General features: G+C 37.1%; 1 protein-coding gene and 1 pseudogene across 6 annotated transcripts in view; one reads left to right on the top strand and one right to left on the bottom strand.

The window, feature by feature from the left end:
- The first annotated feature begins 831 nt into the window (after nucleotides 1-831).
- On the top strand, nucleotides 832-1,792 carry LOC116472369 (homeobox protein VENTX-like; annotated as a pseudogene).
- Nucleotides 1,793-16,001: 14,209 nt separating this feature from the next.
- The window catches only part of ZNF385D (zinc finger protein 385D), a 971,783-nt gene continuing 969,641 nt past the window's right edge, over nucleotides 16,002-18,143 (bottom strand). For all 6 annotated transcript variants that reach the window (XM_032162305.2, XM_032162308.2, XM_058442417.1 and 3 more), the window contains one exon: nucleotides 16,002-16,381. In XM_032162305.2, the coding sequence (XP_032018196.1) occupies nucleotides 16,148-16,381 (234 nt within the window). In that variant the 3' untranslated portion in view covers nucleotides 16,002-16,147. The remainder of the gene's footprint in view (nucleotides 16,382-18,143) is intronic.

Genomic DNA, 18,143 nt, shown 5'->3' with positions numbered 1-18,143 from the left:
AAATGTAAGACCTAAACTTATAAAACTACTAGAAGAAAACATAGAGAAAACAATTCAGAATATTAGTCTAGGCCAAGATTTTGTGGCTAAGACCTCAAAAGCACAAACAACAAAAACAAAAATAGGCTAACCAGACTATATTAAACTAAAAAGCATCTGCACAGCAAAAGAAACAGAGTGAAGGGACAACCAGTTGACAGTTGAATGGGAGAAAATATTTGCAAATCATTCATCTGAAAAGGAATTAATCAGAATATACAAAGAACTCAAACAACTAAACAATTTTTAAAAAGAAAAATTCCATTAAACAGTGAGCAGAATGGGGCCAGGCATGGTGGCTCACGCTTTTAATCCTAGCACTTTGAGTGGCCGAGGTGGGCGAATCACTTGAGGTCAGGAGTTCAAGACCAGCCTGGCCAACATGGTGAAACCCCGTCTCTACTAAAAATACAAAAATAAGCTGGGCATGGTGGCACACACCTGTAATCCCAGTTACTTGGGAGACTGAGGCAGGAAAATCACTTGAATCCAGAATTCAGAGGTTGTAATGAGCTGAGATCCTGCTACTGTACTCCAGCCTGGGTGACAGAGTAAAACTCTGTCTCAAAAAAAAAAAAAAAAGTGGGAAAGAACATGAATAGACAATTCTCAAAAGAATACATACAAATGGCCAACAGGTATATGAAAAAATTATCAGCATCATTATTTATCAGGAAAATGCAAATCAAAACTAAAGATTACATATCATCTTATCCTAGGTAAAATGGCTATTATCAAAAAGACAAAAAGCAAGCTGGATCCTGCGCCTGGCCAACCCCGCCCGGCCTTCCCTCTGGCCCACCTGACTGCCATGTGTCTCTCCTCCTCCCCACCTCGTGGCTGGCAGCAGCCCTCCAGCTTTGGCTCCGTGGACTGGCTCTCCCCGAGCAGCTGCTCAGGGTCGACCCACACCCCCAGGCCTGCCGACGTCTCCCCCAGGAGCCTCCCTGGCCCGAGCCAGACATTCGGCAACCGGGAGCCCCCTCAGGCTGTCAGTACCAAGGAGGCTAGCTCTTCAAATCTGCATGCGCCGGAGAGGACTGTTGCTGGGTTGAGTAAGGAGCCAAACCTCTAGCTGGCCCCCGGTGTCCGCGCAGCCTTCACCACGGAGCAGGTCCGCGCCTTGGAAGGCGTCTTCCGGCACCACCAGTACCTGGGCCCTCTGGAGCGGAAGAGGCTGGCCAGGGAGACGCTGCTCTCAGAGGTCCAGATAAAAACCTGGTTTCAAAATCGCCGGATGAAACACAAACGGCAAATGCAGGACTCCCAGCTAAACGGCCCCTTCTCGGGGTCTCTCCACGGGCCCCCTGCTTTCCATTCACCATCTTCTGGCCTTGCCAATGGCCTGCAGCTGCTGTGCCCTTGGGCACCCCTGCCTGGGCCCCCTGGCTGCCCCTTGGCTCCTTCTGGGGTCTCCGACAAATGGATGAAGAGGCCCTGGCCTCTTCGTGGGCTTCCTGCTGCGGGCAGCTTCTGGCGTACCACCCCCCACGCCCAGGAAGTGGCGTGCATACGCTGGGACCCGCCCTGTCCACGGGGCCCTGGGGCCTTTGTGCTCTACCAGAGACAGGTGACGCATTTGAGGAAACGCCTCTGACTACATGCCTCCCACACACGCGGTCTGTGCAGATCGCATCTGATGCCTATCCGAAGGACTCAGCTGTTCTGTTTACATCGTGGCGGCACCTCTCACCCTGACCCTCACAAAGGTTCTGGAGATTTCTGGAGAATATATTTGTTAAAGTCACCTCTTCACTAAAAAAAAAAAAAAAAAAAGACAAAAAGCAATAGATACCGGTGAAGTGTGGAGAAAAGGGAACTCTTATACACTGTTGGTAGGAATGTAAATTAGTACGACCATTGTGGAAAATATTGTAGAGATTTATCAGAAAACTAAAACTACAGCTATCATATTCACCAGCAATCCCACTAGTGAGGGTCTATCCAAAGGAACAGAAACCAGTGAGTATATCAAAGGGATACTGGCACTGGCATGTTTGTCACAGCTCTATTCTCTATAGTAAAGAAATGGGATCCATATAACTGCCCATCAGTCAACAAATAGATAAAGAAAAAATGTGGTATACATACACAATGGTGTACTATTTGGCTATAAAAAAGAATGTAATCGTGTATCAGCAACAAGGATGGAAGTGGATATCATTATTTTAAGTGAAATAACCCAGGCACAGAAAGACAAACGTCTCATGTCCTTACTCATGTGTGGGAGCTAAAAATGTTAATCATATAAAGGCAGAGAGTAAAATAATAGATACTAGAAGCTAAGAATGTTGGGTGGGTGAGGGGAGGATGAGAAGAGGTAGGTTAACAGGCACAAATACACCGTTAGATAAAAAGTATAAATCCTATCTTTCCACTGTAGAGTGACTATCTATAGTTAAGAACACATATTGTATATTTCAGTGTTTCTAGAAGAGAGGATTTGAATCGTTCCCAATGCACAGAAATAATAAATACTCGAAGTGATGGATGCCTCAAATCCTTGACTTGATCATTATACACTCTATGTGTATAACAAAATATCACATGTACTCCATAAGTATGTAAAATATTAGGTATGAATAAACATAAATAAATATGCATTTGGCACAGATTCTGTTGCTGGGTATGTTTTAGTTACCCTTCCCTCTCCTATCCAGTATAGTATAGGGTACATTATAACTGCATATCAATAAAGGGTGCATGAATGGGTGAAGAGGGGACAGATGGAGAAATAAGATATTCAGTAACATTATTGTAATCTAAAATATCAATTACTTTTCTAGGGTAAACATTTTATGTCTTCTCAATTAGATTCCCTCATAAACAATGTGTTTTATTAAATAGAAATTACTATAAAAATTGTTATTGGAAAAGTTCTTATTTCAGTCCACTTGTTTCATAAATTTGAAAAAGATTAAACTCATACATTTTATTAAACAAATAAAAAAATTTTAGCTTGACATGGAGCATGATTAATGATTGCATCAATATAACAGGCATAAATTGGAAGTATTTCAGGCAAACTAGAACGACTAATCAACCTACCTAAAAATGACCCATAAGTTTCAGTGGCACTAAGAGGATATTATGCATCTCTTTTTTTCCTTCTAATTGCACCTATCTCTTTTCATACTTTATCCTTGGATTGTATTAATGATCGCATGCTGTTTTTAAAAACTACTAGAAATATTTGAGCTTCTTATGAGACTAGTCTGAAACTGGATCTCAAGTTTTTTATTTCATCGTATTCTGCTTCCTTTATCCCTTTCCCCCTGTGAGTACCCCTTCAGTAACAAAGAACTTTGCTGAGAAGCACATTTTGGGCTCTGCTTCTAGAGGACCTAAACTAAGACAATGGGATTTGGTGTGGATAGCAAGGTATAGCATTTTTAGAAAAAAGAAAAAAATAGGAACAAAGATAGTTTTCAGGGCCCTGTTTTGCTTGCCTGCACCTCAAATTTCAACAATAAAAGTGGTGGCTTTATGATGGTGGTTTTGTTCATGAACTAGCAAAGTATTAAGATAGCAAATGTCTCCTTAAAGGGAAGGGTACAAATTGAATGTGAGTTCTCTAGGAAGGGTAAGATAAACCTAATGTTGTGGGTTGATTTGATTCTCCCAAAAACATAAGTTGAAGTTCTACCTCCAGAAGAAGCTGAGAATGTGGCTTTACTTGGAAATAGGGTCTTAGCAGATGTAATTAGTTAAGATGAGGTCACACTTGAGTAGGATGAATCCTAAATCCAATATGACTGGTGTCTTTATAAGAAAAAGAGAAGAGACAAACATGCAGAGAAACGAAAGTCGTGAAGACACATAGGAACAAGCCCAATAAATGACAAAGGCCGAGACTGGAGTGTGTATCTACAAGCTACAGAATGCCAAGGATTGCCAGCAACCACCAGAAGAGTGAGACATGGAACAGTCTTCCTCTGACACCCTAAGAAACAACCAATCCTGCTAATACTTTGATTTTTGACTTCCCACCTCTAGAACTGTGAGAGACTAGTTTCAAGCCAACAAAGTTTATGGCAATTTGTTTCAGAAGCCCAAGGAAACTAATATATCTGAGTATACAATGGCAGTGAGTTAGCATAAAATAGGCTTTCCTAAATAAATCCGGCAGAGCCATATCTGTACCAAGCATCCCTGGCAACTGTGGCCCTGTCTCTCCTACCTCTCACCTAAAAGGAATCCAGGGGAAAAGAAACAGTGGCCAAAATAGACCTCGTTTTCTGCCACCCTGTACAGCATTTTGCTTCCCTTAAGTTCTGCATCTTTGGCTAAATAAATCACAAACTTGCAGAGGGTATGATTATCTAGTCTTTTCCATCATAGCCCAACCCACCTGAAATGCTCTGACACTCTAGAAAATAATTCTAATTAATGAATAAAACATGGTAAACTAATAATTAGCTTTTGAAGGTGAAGGTGAGCTCTTTAACAGGAGGGTAATTCAGTAATGTTCTAATTGTTTTCCCCAGCATCAGACCTTACCTGACACTTCATTTTTGCTTCAGCATAACAATTCCCAGCCCATGTTTAGAAAGATCATGTACAATTTCTTAGGATTTGGCTAGAAATTATTCATAATGCCTGGATTAGACACTTTGAGAAATGTGAAGTTGTGTGTTGTTATTCAAGCTTCCAAATCCAGTTGTGGCAAGGGCTTTCTGGCTTGGAATACTCAACGGGAACTTATGAACAGCCCAATTTTTTTTTTTTTTTTTTTTTTTTTTTTGAGACGGAGTCTTGCTCTGCAATCTCGGCTCACTGCAAGCTCCGCCTCCCGGGTTCACGCCATTGTCCTGCCTCAGCCTCTCCGAGTGGCTGGGACTACAGGCGCCTGCCACCACGCCCAGCTAATTTTTTTTTTGTATTTTTAGTAGAGACGGGGTTTCACCGTGGTGTCGATCTCCTGACCTTGTGATACTCCAGCCTCGGCCTCCCAAAGTGCTGGGATTACAAGCGTGAGCCACCACGCCCGGCCCGAACAGCCCCATTTTTTTATTCCTAAGCAAAACAATATGAAAGAGACCTTTGCTATTAGATAATTAGTGATTTCAAAAGTATAGATGCTAATATCAGTGTTAATTGGGTCAGTTTATTGCATAGGCAGATGAAAAGGATGGATATTTAGCATGCGATGGATAATTCTGCATTTTAAATGCTGTTCCTAAATGTGGGGAAAAAGGGGGGTTATTTTGAAAGTTGATAAAACACTTTTGTGTGGATCTTTTTCAAACTGATAATCTGACAGGTTTCGTGTATTTCGGGGAGAGTGTCAGTGGTCCTCTGAAGAATCAGAATGTATTCAGCAAATGTATATTCAGAAACAACATTTCTGAATTTGAGAATTAAATAGGTAAGGACTTGTTTTCATATGAAAAATGTTTGGTCTTTCTTCCTAAAGTCCAATTTCTGCTATTAGCAGAAGCCAAACCTTCCTGTAGAGAAACACAAACAAATGACAGAATTTGTTTCTTAATATAGTCACCCACTGCATAAATCAAATCAAATCTTTCCTAGGTGTCAACGGCAAGAAATCCCACACATACTCAAGTCATTAATTTGTCACAGGTCATATTCTGGTAAAGAAAACCTTTATTGAAGGTGTTGTTTGTAAAAAAACAAAACAAAACAAAAAAAATCTCCCCTTGTTGAAAATGCCTATCCAAAATAATAATAAAAAACATTACAAGAGGAACCCATTGGGAGAGAAGGTAGATGGATGAAGACCCTTAAGACTAGCTAGTAAAAGAGTACGTGTTGGCTAAGAACCTATAAGCCATGCTGGGGGTTGCAAACCAAAATGATTACAGGGACTGGCAAAAGCAAAGACTGGGGCCTCCAAGTACAGATTGTGGAAAGTTGTAAAATTCTGTTTAGTCCAAAGGGGCCAGTCACAGTTCGCTTAGGTAGTTCTGCAGCTAATAAACACCTAGTGGGAATTCAGTACCAGGGCACTCTCAGATTTTTTTTTTTTTTTACTTTTCAAGAAAAATCAGAAATTCTCATTTTATTTTAATTTTGGAAGCAAATGTTTATTTTTCCCTTAGGCATATAATTCTTTCAGAGGCTTTAAAGTTTACTATTGTTTTTTCCCACAAAGTCTATTCAGTAAGTCTTCTGTTAGAGCTATGTTTGGGGTTTTTAAGGTTGTTTTTATAATGTTACCTCATGTCTTTTTTTTCTTCCACTTTTCCTTTTTCTTCCTCTCTTTTTAGTATTATTATTTCTGCTTCTTTTTGTTAAGATGAAATATAAAGACATCAGCCTTAGAAGACCGTAGAGAAAGTTTCAGGCACTTGCTGATACATTCCTTCTTTCCTAGTAAAATAAGTTTTGAACACACGAACTGGATTTCTTTTAGAAATAAGGTGTGTCATCCATACATAGCTCTCCCTTGGGATGGAGCATTGGTATCAACAACAGAAACGTGTTTTGAACTAACATGGAAGAAAGGGCTGGTTTTGTAAATAGGTGAACCTGGCTATTTGACTATATAGTAGTCAGGAAATTGGTGGAGACTACAGTCTGTGGGGCTCTGGTGTCTGGAAAATTTTGCAGTTGCACATTGATGTGAGCATGTAGCATTAGGCAGAATATTCAATCCCACTTTCCATTTTATAATGCATACAAGGAGAACAGTTGTGTTGCATCATTATTAAATCAAAAGGTCTAACTTTTATTATTCACTTATGTAAGATTCACATTGATTTAAATGTGGTTGTGGAAATAAATGATAGGCATAGAGAAATGCTACTGATATCTTTCATGTTCATCTCCTCTGAGTTGAAATATAATTAAACTTGTTACTTAATGAGCCTGATAAATTATTTTGACCTGTCAGAATAGACTAAAAAAACTTAGCAATGACAATTTTCAATTTGGCAGCAAATACATACTGTACGGATAATAATTTTTTTACAATAGTTTTTTCTGAATATTCATGTCTTTGAATTTCAATATGATACCATTTGTAGCCTTTCATTTTTGGTATATTATTCATTGTATATTAAGAGAGTGTGAAAGAAAACCTTAGTTGGTGCACATACTTTTCATTTCCTGTTGTTCTTGAACATGAATGAGAACTTATTGCAGCACATTTTCTTTTCCACATGTTGGCGTTAACATGTTTTTATGAGCTTATAGAATTTTAAATGTTGATAAACGATTTTTCCAAAGGTTCAAGTTTGGATTTTCTCTATCCACCAGGCTTAATCAGTCTAGCAGTGTCTTTAGTAGCAGAAAGAAAATAAATTATAGAAATTCTCATTTTAAAAACACATTTTTCAAAGCTGTTTGGGAACTAAAATAAAAAATTTCAGCCCTATGGAAACATGGACTACCATCTTGCAACCTCTTGTCGTCCCTAAAATTTTATTTTAGCAAAGGCCAACCATAGCGATTCAAAGTTATGGGTAACATTATTTTTCTGCCTTATATTAAACTGAAATGCTCTAAGTGGTCAGTTTAAGTATGAAAACGTTTACCTCGTTTAACAAGGGAGAAAGAAGGGGTAATGGAACAAGCATCATTCAGAACTGAATGAAAATAAAATATTTTACTTTTTTTCTTCAATCAACACATTTCTTTTGATAAATAGTCATGAGACATGTGTTCTGTGAGTCACTACAATTCTCACTTGGCACTTGGAACAGTCATGTTATATAGATTTACCATAACTCTCAGAACAGGAGTATATTACAAACAAGTGGAGTAGAACATATAGAATACATAATTTGTTCTAATATTCCTCTTCCTTAGAGCCTTCAAACTTAAATCAAGATGAAAAAAAATGTTTACCAAATTGAATACATTGCCTATGGATTATCTACAGAAGAGCGGAAAATAAGCAACCATTTTGATTCCACAAACCAAGTGAAGAATGAGGACGTAAACAGACCAATGTCCTGACACCACTGGCAATGTTACATTTACCTGGGCAATTTTGATATTGTCAAAGAGAGACGATATAATGGCTAAGGATGTTCCTAGAGCTGCTGAAGGAACCAGAGAGCTTTCATCCATAAAAATATCACTAGTGTCTTTCTTTTACTAAACCTGAAAAGTTCATCTTAAAGAATTCCTGATAAAAATAAATATTAATTTGTTCACAGCTGCAAGTTTAACTTAGTACAGGACCACAGACAAGATAAACTGTGCTATATTTTACATTTCTGAGTCAATAATACTGAAAGCAGCTTCATTTTATAGTGGGGGAAATTATTGGCATATGGGGGACTTTATCACATATCATGTAGCGTGAGAAATTGATGTTTGGGGAGATGTTATCACATGACTTAAAACAGAAGACTGGCATAAAACACTGTGAATTGCCTTAATTATTATTATTATTATTATTATTACTTTTTCAAGAAAAAATAGTACTTTACTGGTATACAGAGGGTAGTTCTTTGGGTTTTTAATGAAAACAAATATAACAATAAGATATAGAAACATCATTCAACTATCATAATATAAAACACAATAAAATCCTATCTCAAGTTTCCAAGCCTGCCTGGGGATATATAGAACCTCTGATGAAAGGTTTATTCGGTAAAATTTGACAAGATGTAAAAAGCAAATTTATTTACTGAACACATGGGCCATTAAGGTGGCACAAATTAGCATTCTGAGCGTTTTGGCTTCTGGTACTCAAGTCAGACTTCCAGATGCATTGATAAAGATGGAATAGGCAAGTTTGATGCCAAGGTGGCATCACTGTGGCTGACCAAAGATTCGGAATCTCACATTGGTGTGACTAGTGATTATAGTTAAGTCAATGCTTTGCCCGCCCCCTCAGCTTTGTTAGTTTTTGTAAAATCAAATTCACCATGTCAACTGTACCTCTCTGCAATGCTTGTAGTAATGCTCTTTCAAATGAGGTATTCTTGTTAGAAGGTAAAACCTTATATGATCCTTTGCCAAGAGATTGATGTTAGATAAAAGCCTGGTTATATTTTTTAAGCCATAAGAATATAAGAGGAGAAAAATCACGTGAATATTTTTCCTTTATTTTTTGCAGGGTCACAAACATGTAGAGCAAACCATAGTCTATTTTTAATTTCAAAATAGTGCTGATGTTTGTGAACATTAATGCCAAAGTTTTCAATAAGCTTGGTTGTCAAAGGAACACTGCCTTCAATTTATAGTCACTAAATGCATGTGGATTAAGATATTTTTAGATCTCAAAACTAAAGTTCAAATTGGCTCATGTTAGTAAATAGACATACTTGTCACTCAATTTATTCGACAGTGTCTGTATGTAGTTTTATTGTGAAGAACAGCCATTTTAAAATAGCCAAACATCCAGTTTTTGTGAGAGCTGAATATTTCATCGTACATTGGATAACACTAAATTTTCCCCGACTGACCACTCTTAGTAGTCAATTTAAAATTTGTTGTAAAATTTCAGTGAATTAAATATTATTAGAAGAAACTATTCACTAAAGTTAAGTTAGGAGACCTTAGTTGAAACTGACATAAGATTTTTGCTGATAAAATAAATGTAAGAAACTATGACTAAAAATATTCCCCAAAGAAACAATGTTCTTTGCATATAGCTCCATGTGTAGATTAAAAACTATATTTTTAAAAACACTGCAACCTTTTTTCAGGACAACAGAGAAAGCTAATATAGCTACAAATGATGTAGCTTTAGCATCAGGTCAGTTCCATCTTAAATATGTAGTAATATAAACACTGTAACTAAAAGTCGCATTTTAAAACAACTTTATGAAATTTATAGAAATATGGCTTAGATTTTGGAGCTATTTTGAGTAGCAAATGACTTGCTTTTACTAAATTCAGCTTTTTTAAAAGCACATTTCTGTAATCAGTCATTATCCCTATTTTTATCAGAGAGAATCATCAAAATGTCAAGTGAACTGGCCCAGTTTCCTCATAGATGATTGGTAGTGAAGCCAACAACTGTGCTCACTGTTCTGTGATGCTCGATCTTGTGCCCAGATCCCTTGGCCACAAGGCTTTTTCGCCAATATCCAGTACTTCCACACATCTTTCTGTAATCCATTTAAAAACCAGATGCCATAAAATGGAATTTTTCTTGACTATTTGATGAAAGTTAAACTTTCCAGGATCTCACGAACTTAATTTCTTTTTCATCTCTACTAATGTTAGCATAACATCATAAGAGACATAAAGCGTCTCACGAATGGTCTTCATCCAATATTAGTTGCCCCTAGCCCTAGGGTCCTATACTGAAATTATATAACAATGTGTGTTAAGTTGGGTTGACAAACATCCAATAAAACCCACGTCATTATTTTGGCTAATAAAATTTAACACACTTCACTATAGCTTCAAAACTCTCTGACATCATTGTTTCTCAATAGATTTATGTTGAACAATCCTATTACTGAGAGACTTTAAAAATAATATTTGTTGTACTGGCAAAAATACAATCTGGGTTTCCAATCAAGGCTGTCTCTGCTAATTTTCCGTAGGCTTGTTATACCATGTCCTGCACACTACCTGGATTTGAGGAAGATTTTATAAGGGTTCAAATTCTATACTCAACGTCAGTAGCTGATGCGAAATGATACAATTGTATTACCCAACCCAAACTGTTAGCATAATAGTCTTGCTAGAGTGCGTAATACCTTAACATTATATCTGCTTCCCAGCCCCTCCAATGCCCTAAAATGATTAATGCCCCAAAATGATTAAGATTCCCAAGTGTGAAATTGGAGTTCCTTTTCTTAAAGTAAAACCAACCTAATCATTGAAAATAAAATGATTTTACCATGGCTTTGTAAAAGAATGACAGGTACTAAGACTCATATTTTTTACAATTCTGTATGTGTGTGTGTGTATATACGCATTAACCTTAGAACTCGTCGCTGTACTATTACTTATTTTTAATTATACTTCTTTGCTCACAAATCATTTTGCACTAATCTTTAAAAATTGCCTTTAGAGATGATCTGCCAGTCTGAAAATAACATGACCCCATTATCTGCTGTCTTAGTTAACTTAACCAAACTCTAAGATACTGTACCTGATCATACATATTCATAGTCAGATTTTACTTCATTTGACAAATACATTTTAGCAGTTCCTACAGTCAACTTAGCCACCTAGGAAGGACGAGTTTCCATCACTGAGAAAAGGAAAGAGAAGACCCTCACATTGAAGATAATGTTCAGTCCCTTGACATCTGAACACTGATGACCCAACCAGAGAATTCTTTAAACTCTGTGACTCTTCATGACGTACATGAACTTCTAATAAAATAACACATATGATATTTTTCCAGAGTAGAACCTGCCTTTTGTCACCATTCACATTCTGGTAAGTTGTAAGTCCATTCCTGGCAGTAACAACCTTTAGGCCACATGAGCATGACATGTCAACATATCCATCTTTCATTGGACACCCTGATACCACTCTCAGAAATACTATGTAGGCAATGGAGACCTACCATAGAAATGATCCATTTCACTTCCTGATAGTAGCCTCTCTAGTTACTGAAGCAAACCGTACAAAAACACAAGAGATGCTCCAAAGATAAATCTCCCCATGTAGAAGGAAAAAAATCAGCAAAAGTCAGGTTAAACTTTCACTGTTGGGACTCAGTTTAAATAATTCCTGTAACAATGACAAGAGTGCGTAACTGATATACTTGTCTGTGGAAGAAATGGTCTTAATAAGGCAACCATTAGTTAAAATACATGCAAACGCAGGACAGAATTAGCTATGGCTTAGTCGGGACCCCTTCCTGTTGAAGAGAGAAAGTGCAACAAAAGAAATAAGGGTGATGTGTTTAAATTGTTTTTCCCTTCCACACCCCCACTGCCAACTGTCTGTTGCCTTTTTCAGGGTTGGTTTTGTTCAGAATTTATTACATTCTTGACTGGGAAAATAGAAGTAGCATAACTTACATGATGTTGCCATAAGTGCAGTCATACTAAGTGAATACTGAGTGAATTAGCAACTACTCCAATGTTGGTGAAATGTACATTCTGGTTGAGCATATGAATGACGTACAATGTGGTTTACACTCAGGATGGAAAAGAATACAGAATGTTTTTCTGGACATATGCAAGTATGTGAGTAGCTGCATTGGTCGCTCGAATAAAGAATTTTTATTCCTGAGAGGATAAAAGCAATGCCCCTCTAGTGCTGATATATTAAACCAGCTTAGCTATTAATCACCGTCATCCATTTTACTGATGAAGAAATTAAGGGCAAGGCATTAGTTGACTATTTAAGTTACCCTGTTGGTCAGGGACAAAGTCTACAATAGACTCTGGCTACTCTAAGGCTCCTCATTGCTTTTCCCACCACTTTATGCTGCTTTGGGGTGAACAAAGCTATTAATACAATGTCATCCATGCTAATGTATAGAAAGGTAATTTTCTACTTCAGTTCAGATCTAAAGAAACAGGCCTATATACCACTTCAGTTATCTTTTAGCTTTGTGATCTGATTTCTTCAGAACAATTGAAACATTATACTGGTACAAAGACAAAGATATTAATTTAAAATTTAATTGTAATTAGTGATATTTATTGTTCATGTCTACTATGTGTTGGTTTGTGCCTTAGAAACTCAAACAGGCACAGCCACTTTGATTCTATTTTGAAACTTCTGCTGTCTTTTAATTCTTAGTCTTTTATGATTACCTGCTCTTTTAATTTTCAAATACATATAAATACTCCTTTGCTAACTAGTTTCTTGGCAACAAAATGTGTAGCACCTTTAGAAAAACCAAATTTCATCTCTGATGATAATGGCAGTGAATTACTGCAATAGATCAGGAGAAGCCCAACAGTACCTAAAGACAGAAATCCTTTCTAATGAGGCAGGGGTGATATAAATTGCCAAAAGCTAAGTATGTTTGCTTATGTGAATAAAACAAGTACTCTTCAAAGTTTAGGTCCAGTGAGAGGAGCAATTTATCATGTGTAATCGCCTGTTTTCTCATAAGAGAAATACAGTACCTCCCCAATGACTGTTTCCCATTTGTCTGGATGATCTGGTTGAGGTGCAACAATGCTTTTTCCAGAGGCATTTGGCTTCTGCAATGCATTTATATTTGTTTCAAATGAATCAGAGCTGCTTTCTCTATCACTTTCCTTGCCATGGTGTGATGCATGGGAAGGAATGTATAACCATAAAGTCAGACCACCCTCAGGGATTTTCACAGCACACTGCTGACCAATCCAAATTGTGGATCTTTATTCATGAAAAAAGTTTCCTAAGGGAAAAGAATACAGTTTTATGTCAGCCTGAACTATAACGGATGTTAATCTGGTATTGGTAAATACATGGAGTGTGGGGGAAACAACTCACAGAGAATCCACTGTAAGTTCTGTGGTTAGGCTTCATCCTTTATTAGGTAGTGAATAAAAGACAACTGATGCTTACAACTCCAATTTAAAAGACCATTTAAACAAAAATGGTTCCATAGCGAAGTGAGGCAGAAGGGATCCAGGTATTTCTGAGATTTCTCATATGGCTGATGGAGAAAATATGGCTAATTTGTTTGTTCCCAGCAAATCATTAAAGAGAGTAATGCCTTGAGACCCAGGACACTGTGTATCCCATAGGCCCTGATTTCTAGTGGACTGGCTCATTCACTTTGGTGAAAATGGGGAAGAACAGCAAAAGCATGTTTTAGTGAGACTGCATTAATTAACACGAAGTTCTCTAACAGAAAGTGAGGCTGTATCAGTTGTAAAGATTGTTGGATAGGGACTCAGTATGATTATGGAAAATCAAAATATTTGACATAGTAGAAAAAGGAAACTAAAGTTCAAAATGGTTAGAAGCTGGTCACATGGGATACAGACAGAGCCCCAAACAACAGACTTATGGGCAACTATCCACCTGGCTGAACTACCAGGGTCTGTAGGTGAAAAAGGAAGCACTTGCTAAAACTAGAGAATAGAGATGCTGGTAAATGCAAAATCACCAGATACTTTCAAAACAAATTTTAATGCTAATCAATATATTTAACCAGAGAAGCATGGTTTGAAATTCTTTCTACCAGAATAGTGATGGGACACATTATCTTCCTTTCTTCTTTCCTTCCTTTCCTTCCCTTCCCCTTCCTCTTTCCTTCCTTCCTTCCTTCCATTTTTCCTTCCTTCCTTCTTTCTTTCTTTTTTTTTGTTTTTGTTTTGGTTGGTTAACAAAAGATATATAAAACCAACTGCTTTAAAGATTCATTTATATGACAAATTTCTGTAGCTAGATGGTGGAGAAGAACTCCAAAAAACCATGTTTAATGTTGAGCACCAAGCACGCTATGGGTGTTTCTTAAATATAAAATGATAAATACTAAATACCTATGTCTCAAATGGTTTCCTCTTCATTCTTTATACCTCTCCAAGGGTTACAACACTTTGCGAGCAGTTTCAGGAAAGCCACACCCAATCCTTCCCTAAATTTTTAAATACTCTTTACAAAACCTTTTCAAAAATAGTTTTTTTTCTAAACCTAAATCATGTATGTTTTGTCATTATTCTAAGTTTGAGTGTCATTGTTCCTATTAATGCAACAGACTGGCTGCATCAAACCCCACCATTTTGATAGGTATATGTCAGCTTTCTATGGCAAAAAGCAAATAGCCTTTATCACAAATTAAAGGCACAGCTATTTTTATGCCATTTGTTACCAATTTAATGATAACATGTAACACTGGATGGTTATATAATTATTTTATATAGATTTTTTCTTTTTATAACTTATTCTCTTAATCTTTCTAACATATATACAATATACATATATTTATATATACCCCTGATAAATCTTGTTTTAAAGGTAAAACATCAACTTCTTTCAGCCTGATGGTGAATATCAAAGGCCGTCAGTATTTCACAACTCCACTGGAGAAATAATTGTCGAGTGGAACTTACCAATATTTTTTAACACTATGTCACTGATGTGCAATTAACTCAGATTCATTTTCCTGTTGTTATTAACATTTAAATATATATGAATCGTTTATATCATGTCAGCAGGAAATCTAAAAAACAAGAAAAACCCATAAAAATAGCTAATGCTTAATTCTACCATCATACTTAAAGCAGAAACCTTTGCCTAAGAAACAACCCTACTGGTATGATATAAAGGGGATACTGCAGAGATGCAACATTCTCTGTTTTTACTGGATATGTACTAAATGAAAGATCTTTACTTTGCATTATCATTCTAGGTTATGATCCTTCATCCTTGAAACAGAAGAGTTGTACTGATTTCTTTCTTACACCCATGATGCATGGGTTTATCTGTTTTCGGACACAAGTTCATTATAAACACTTCCCTGTTTCCAGCAATATATCTTCAGGGTGGGAAGTTACTACTTTGTAAGACATCACCTTTATTAATGCCTCCCCCATCTCTAACCTTAGCCCTGTTATATCTTCAAGCTATATAGGAGGGGAGAATGCTGACCAGGGAGACCTCCATGACACCATCTGGTGTATGTTTATTTTTTGACTGCTTATTAGTATGAAATAGTTGTTCATTCTACCTTTGCAATTCTTTAAAACCTAGTGGCATAGATTGAGACACAGCACTATTGTTTTTACAAGACATCTACTGTATCTACTTTTGTTGGGATAAATACCCAGTAATTGCTGTCATAGCAAGAGGACCAGCACGGGTAGTACTATTCACAGTGTTGCTTTTGTTTTTGTTTTTTTCCTTTTTTGTATGATTTTAATCTACAGAGTAAATTATTTTATATACATTGGAACCAGTTAATGCCCTTAGACAATGTATAGTTGTTTCATAAAGCAGGAAAGACAATGCAGAGGGAAATAGGTGCCCAAAAGCACAGTCACAGAGGCTTCAGAAGTTCTAGATACCACTACAAATCAATGCTGGAGATCACTTCTAAAACAATCAACGTTCAAGAGGAATGCTTTAATTTGGAGAAAATACCACTCCCTCCCTCCCACCCCCAAACCTCCCCCCCCGTTTTTATAACCTTTTCAATTCACTATCAAAAGTCCTGGCTCTTCAGATATACTTTAAACTATAAATAAACACTGCATAGTTCTCTTTTGTTTGTTTTGTTTTTTGTTTTTTGAAAAATTATTGCAGTACAGTTACTCCTATTTGGAATTTAGTAAGGAGCAAACAGCACAGGCGTGTGGGCCGTCCGAATGGGTCCAGGAGCTGGCCGCAGGAGTGCTGGAGGAAGCGCAGAAGTCTGGAACAGTGTTGCTGCTGGAGCAGTTCGAAGACTGAAGGGGGAACTCACTGCCACTGCTGCTGCGGCTGCTGCAGCTGCTAGAGGATTTGGTAGAATTCGTGGAGCCAATGGCTTTGAAGGTTCTTTTGAAAATACTAATTTTACCTGCAAAGGAGGAAAAATATTGTAAAAGAACAACAGTTTTGGAATTTGCACTTAAAACCCAAAATGGCAGGGAGCTTTTAAAATATAGCAGTAAACAACTCTAAAGAAAAAAGCTTCACACTTGTGAACTGACAACAAAGAAAATGGGAAGTATAGAACATTTTCCCTTTGGAAGAGTTGGAGGATACCTGAAAATGGCCAACCAGGAATGCTTGAAAAGTTCTCCAGAAAAGTACTCAGCAACCTTATTTTATTTTATGTTTGTTGAAAATTATACTTTCAGAGGAAAGTATTCATCATGAGAAAATATGGAATATTGTTATCACCCTTTACACATACATTAACTATTAAAGAGCATATATTTCTAAAGAGATTTTTAATGCTGTCAAATGCCATTCGACTATCCAGGTGTGTAACCTGGGTTACGTAGAGAATGTTTCCAATTGTATGAGGTACTATTCAAAATAAATAAAAACAATAAAATTCCACTTTCAATTGAGAAATTTAAAAAACAACCACAAATACCTTTTCTCCCCTAAATTTTGACACGTTCCACTTTTTCTTTGTGCAAATGGTAACCACATTTTCTCAATCCTTCTCTACAAAGCCAGTTCATTCTCTGGCTAGTAACATCAGTAAAATACCTGTTCTCACTGAGAGAATGTTCCCATTTGTGGAGTCAGTAACATAGTGACAGTGAAGAAGGAGGGTTTGTATACTAATAGCAACACAATTTTGACTACTCTGTTTATATAAGAACCATTCACTTGATTGTCAAAAGCTGCATCTATGCTGGACAGAGACAGCATTCAAGGTTATGACTAGTGCTGAAGCACTGTGCAGAATTCTTCACCTCCCAATGCAGCTAAAATTGTGTCTTTACAGAAAAGTAAAGTAACTTCACTTTTTTAAACTTTTATTTTAAGTTCAAGGGTACATATACAGGTTTGTTATATAGGTAAACTTGTGTCATGCCTTGTTGTACAGATTTTTTTCATCTCCCAAAATTGAGGAGGAACTTCTCTCTAACTCATTCTATGAGGCCAGCATCATCCTGATACCAAAACCTGACAGAGACACAACAAAAAACAAAACTTCAGGCCAATATCCTTGATGAACATCGATGCAAAACTCAACAAAATACTGGTAAACCAAATCCAGCAGCACATCAAAAAGCTTATCCACCACAATCAATTTGGCTTTATCTCTGGGATGAGAGGTTGGTTCAACATATGCAAATCAATAATTGTGATTCATCACGTAAACAGAACTAAAGACAAAAACACATGATTATCTCAATGGATGCAGAAAAGGCTTTCAATAAAATTCAACACCCCTTCATGATAAAACTCTCAATAAACTAGGTAATGAGGGAACATATCTCAAAATAATAAGAGCCATGTATGACAAACCCACAGCCAACATCATACTGTATGGGCAAAAGCTGGAAGCATTACTCTCGAAAATCGGCACAACACAAGGTGTCCTCTCTCTCACTCCTATTCAACATAGTATTGGAAATCCTGGCCAGGGCAATTAGGCAAGAGAAGAACATAAAGCGAATCCAGATAGGAAGAGAGGAAGTCAAACTGTCCCTGTTTGCACACAAAATGATCCTATATCTAGAAAAATCTATAGTCTTGGCCCAAAAGATCCTTAAGCTCATAAACAACTTCAGCAAAGTTTCAGGAATTAAAATAACTTCATTTGAACAAAGATGGGCAATGCTACGAAACTAACAGGACAGCTTGTACTGGGGTCT

This window comes from Hylobates moloch, unplaced genomic scaffold (genome assembly GCF_009828535.3).
Source record: "Hylobates moloch isolate HMO894 unplaced genomic scaffold, HMol_V3 SCAFFOLD_8, whole genome shotgun sequence".
Taxonomy (NCBI): Eukaryota; Metazoa; Chordata; class Mammalia; order Primates; family Hylobatidae; genus Hylobates; species Hylobates moloch.
Note: the sequence above shows the minus strand (reverse complement) of the source record. Positions and strands in the feature narration are given on the sequence as shown.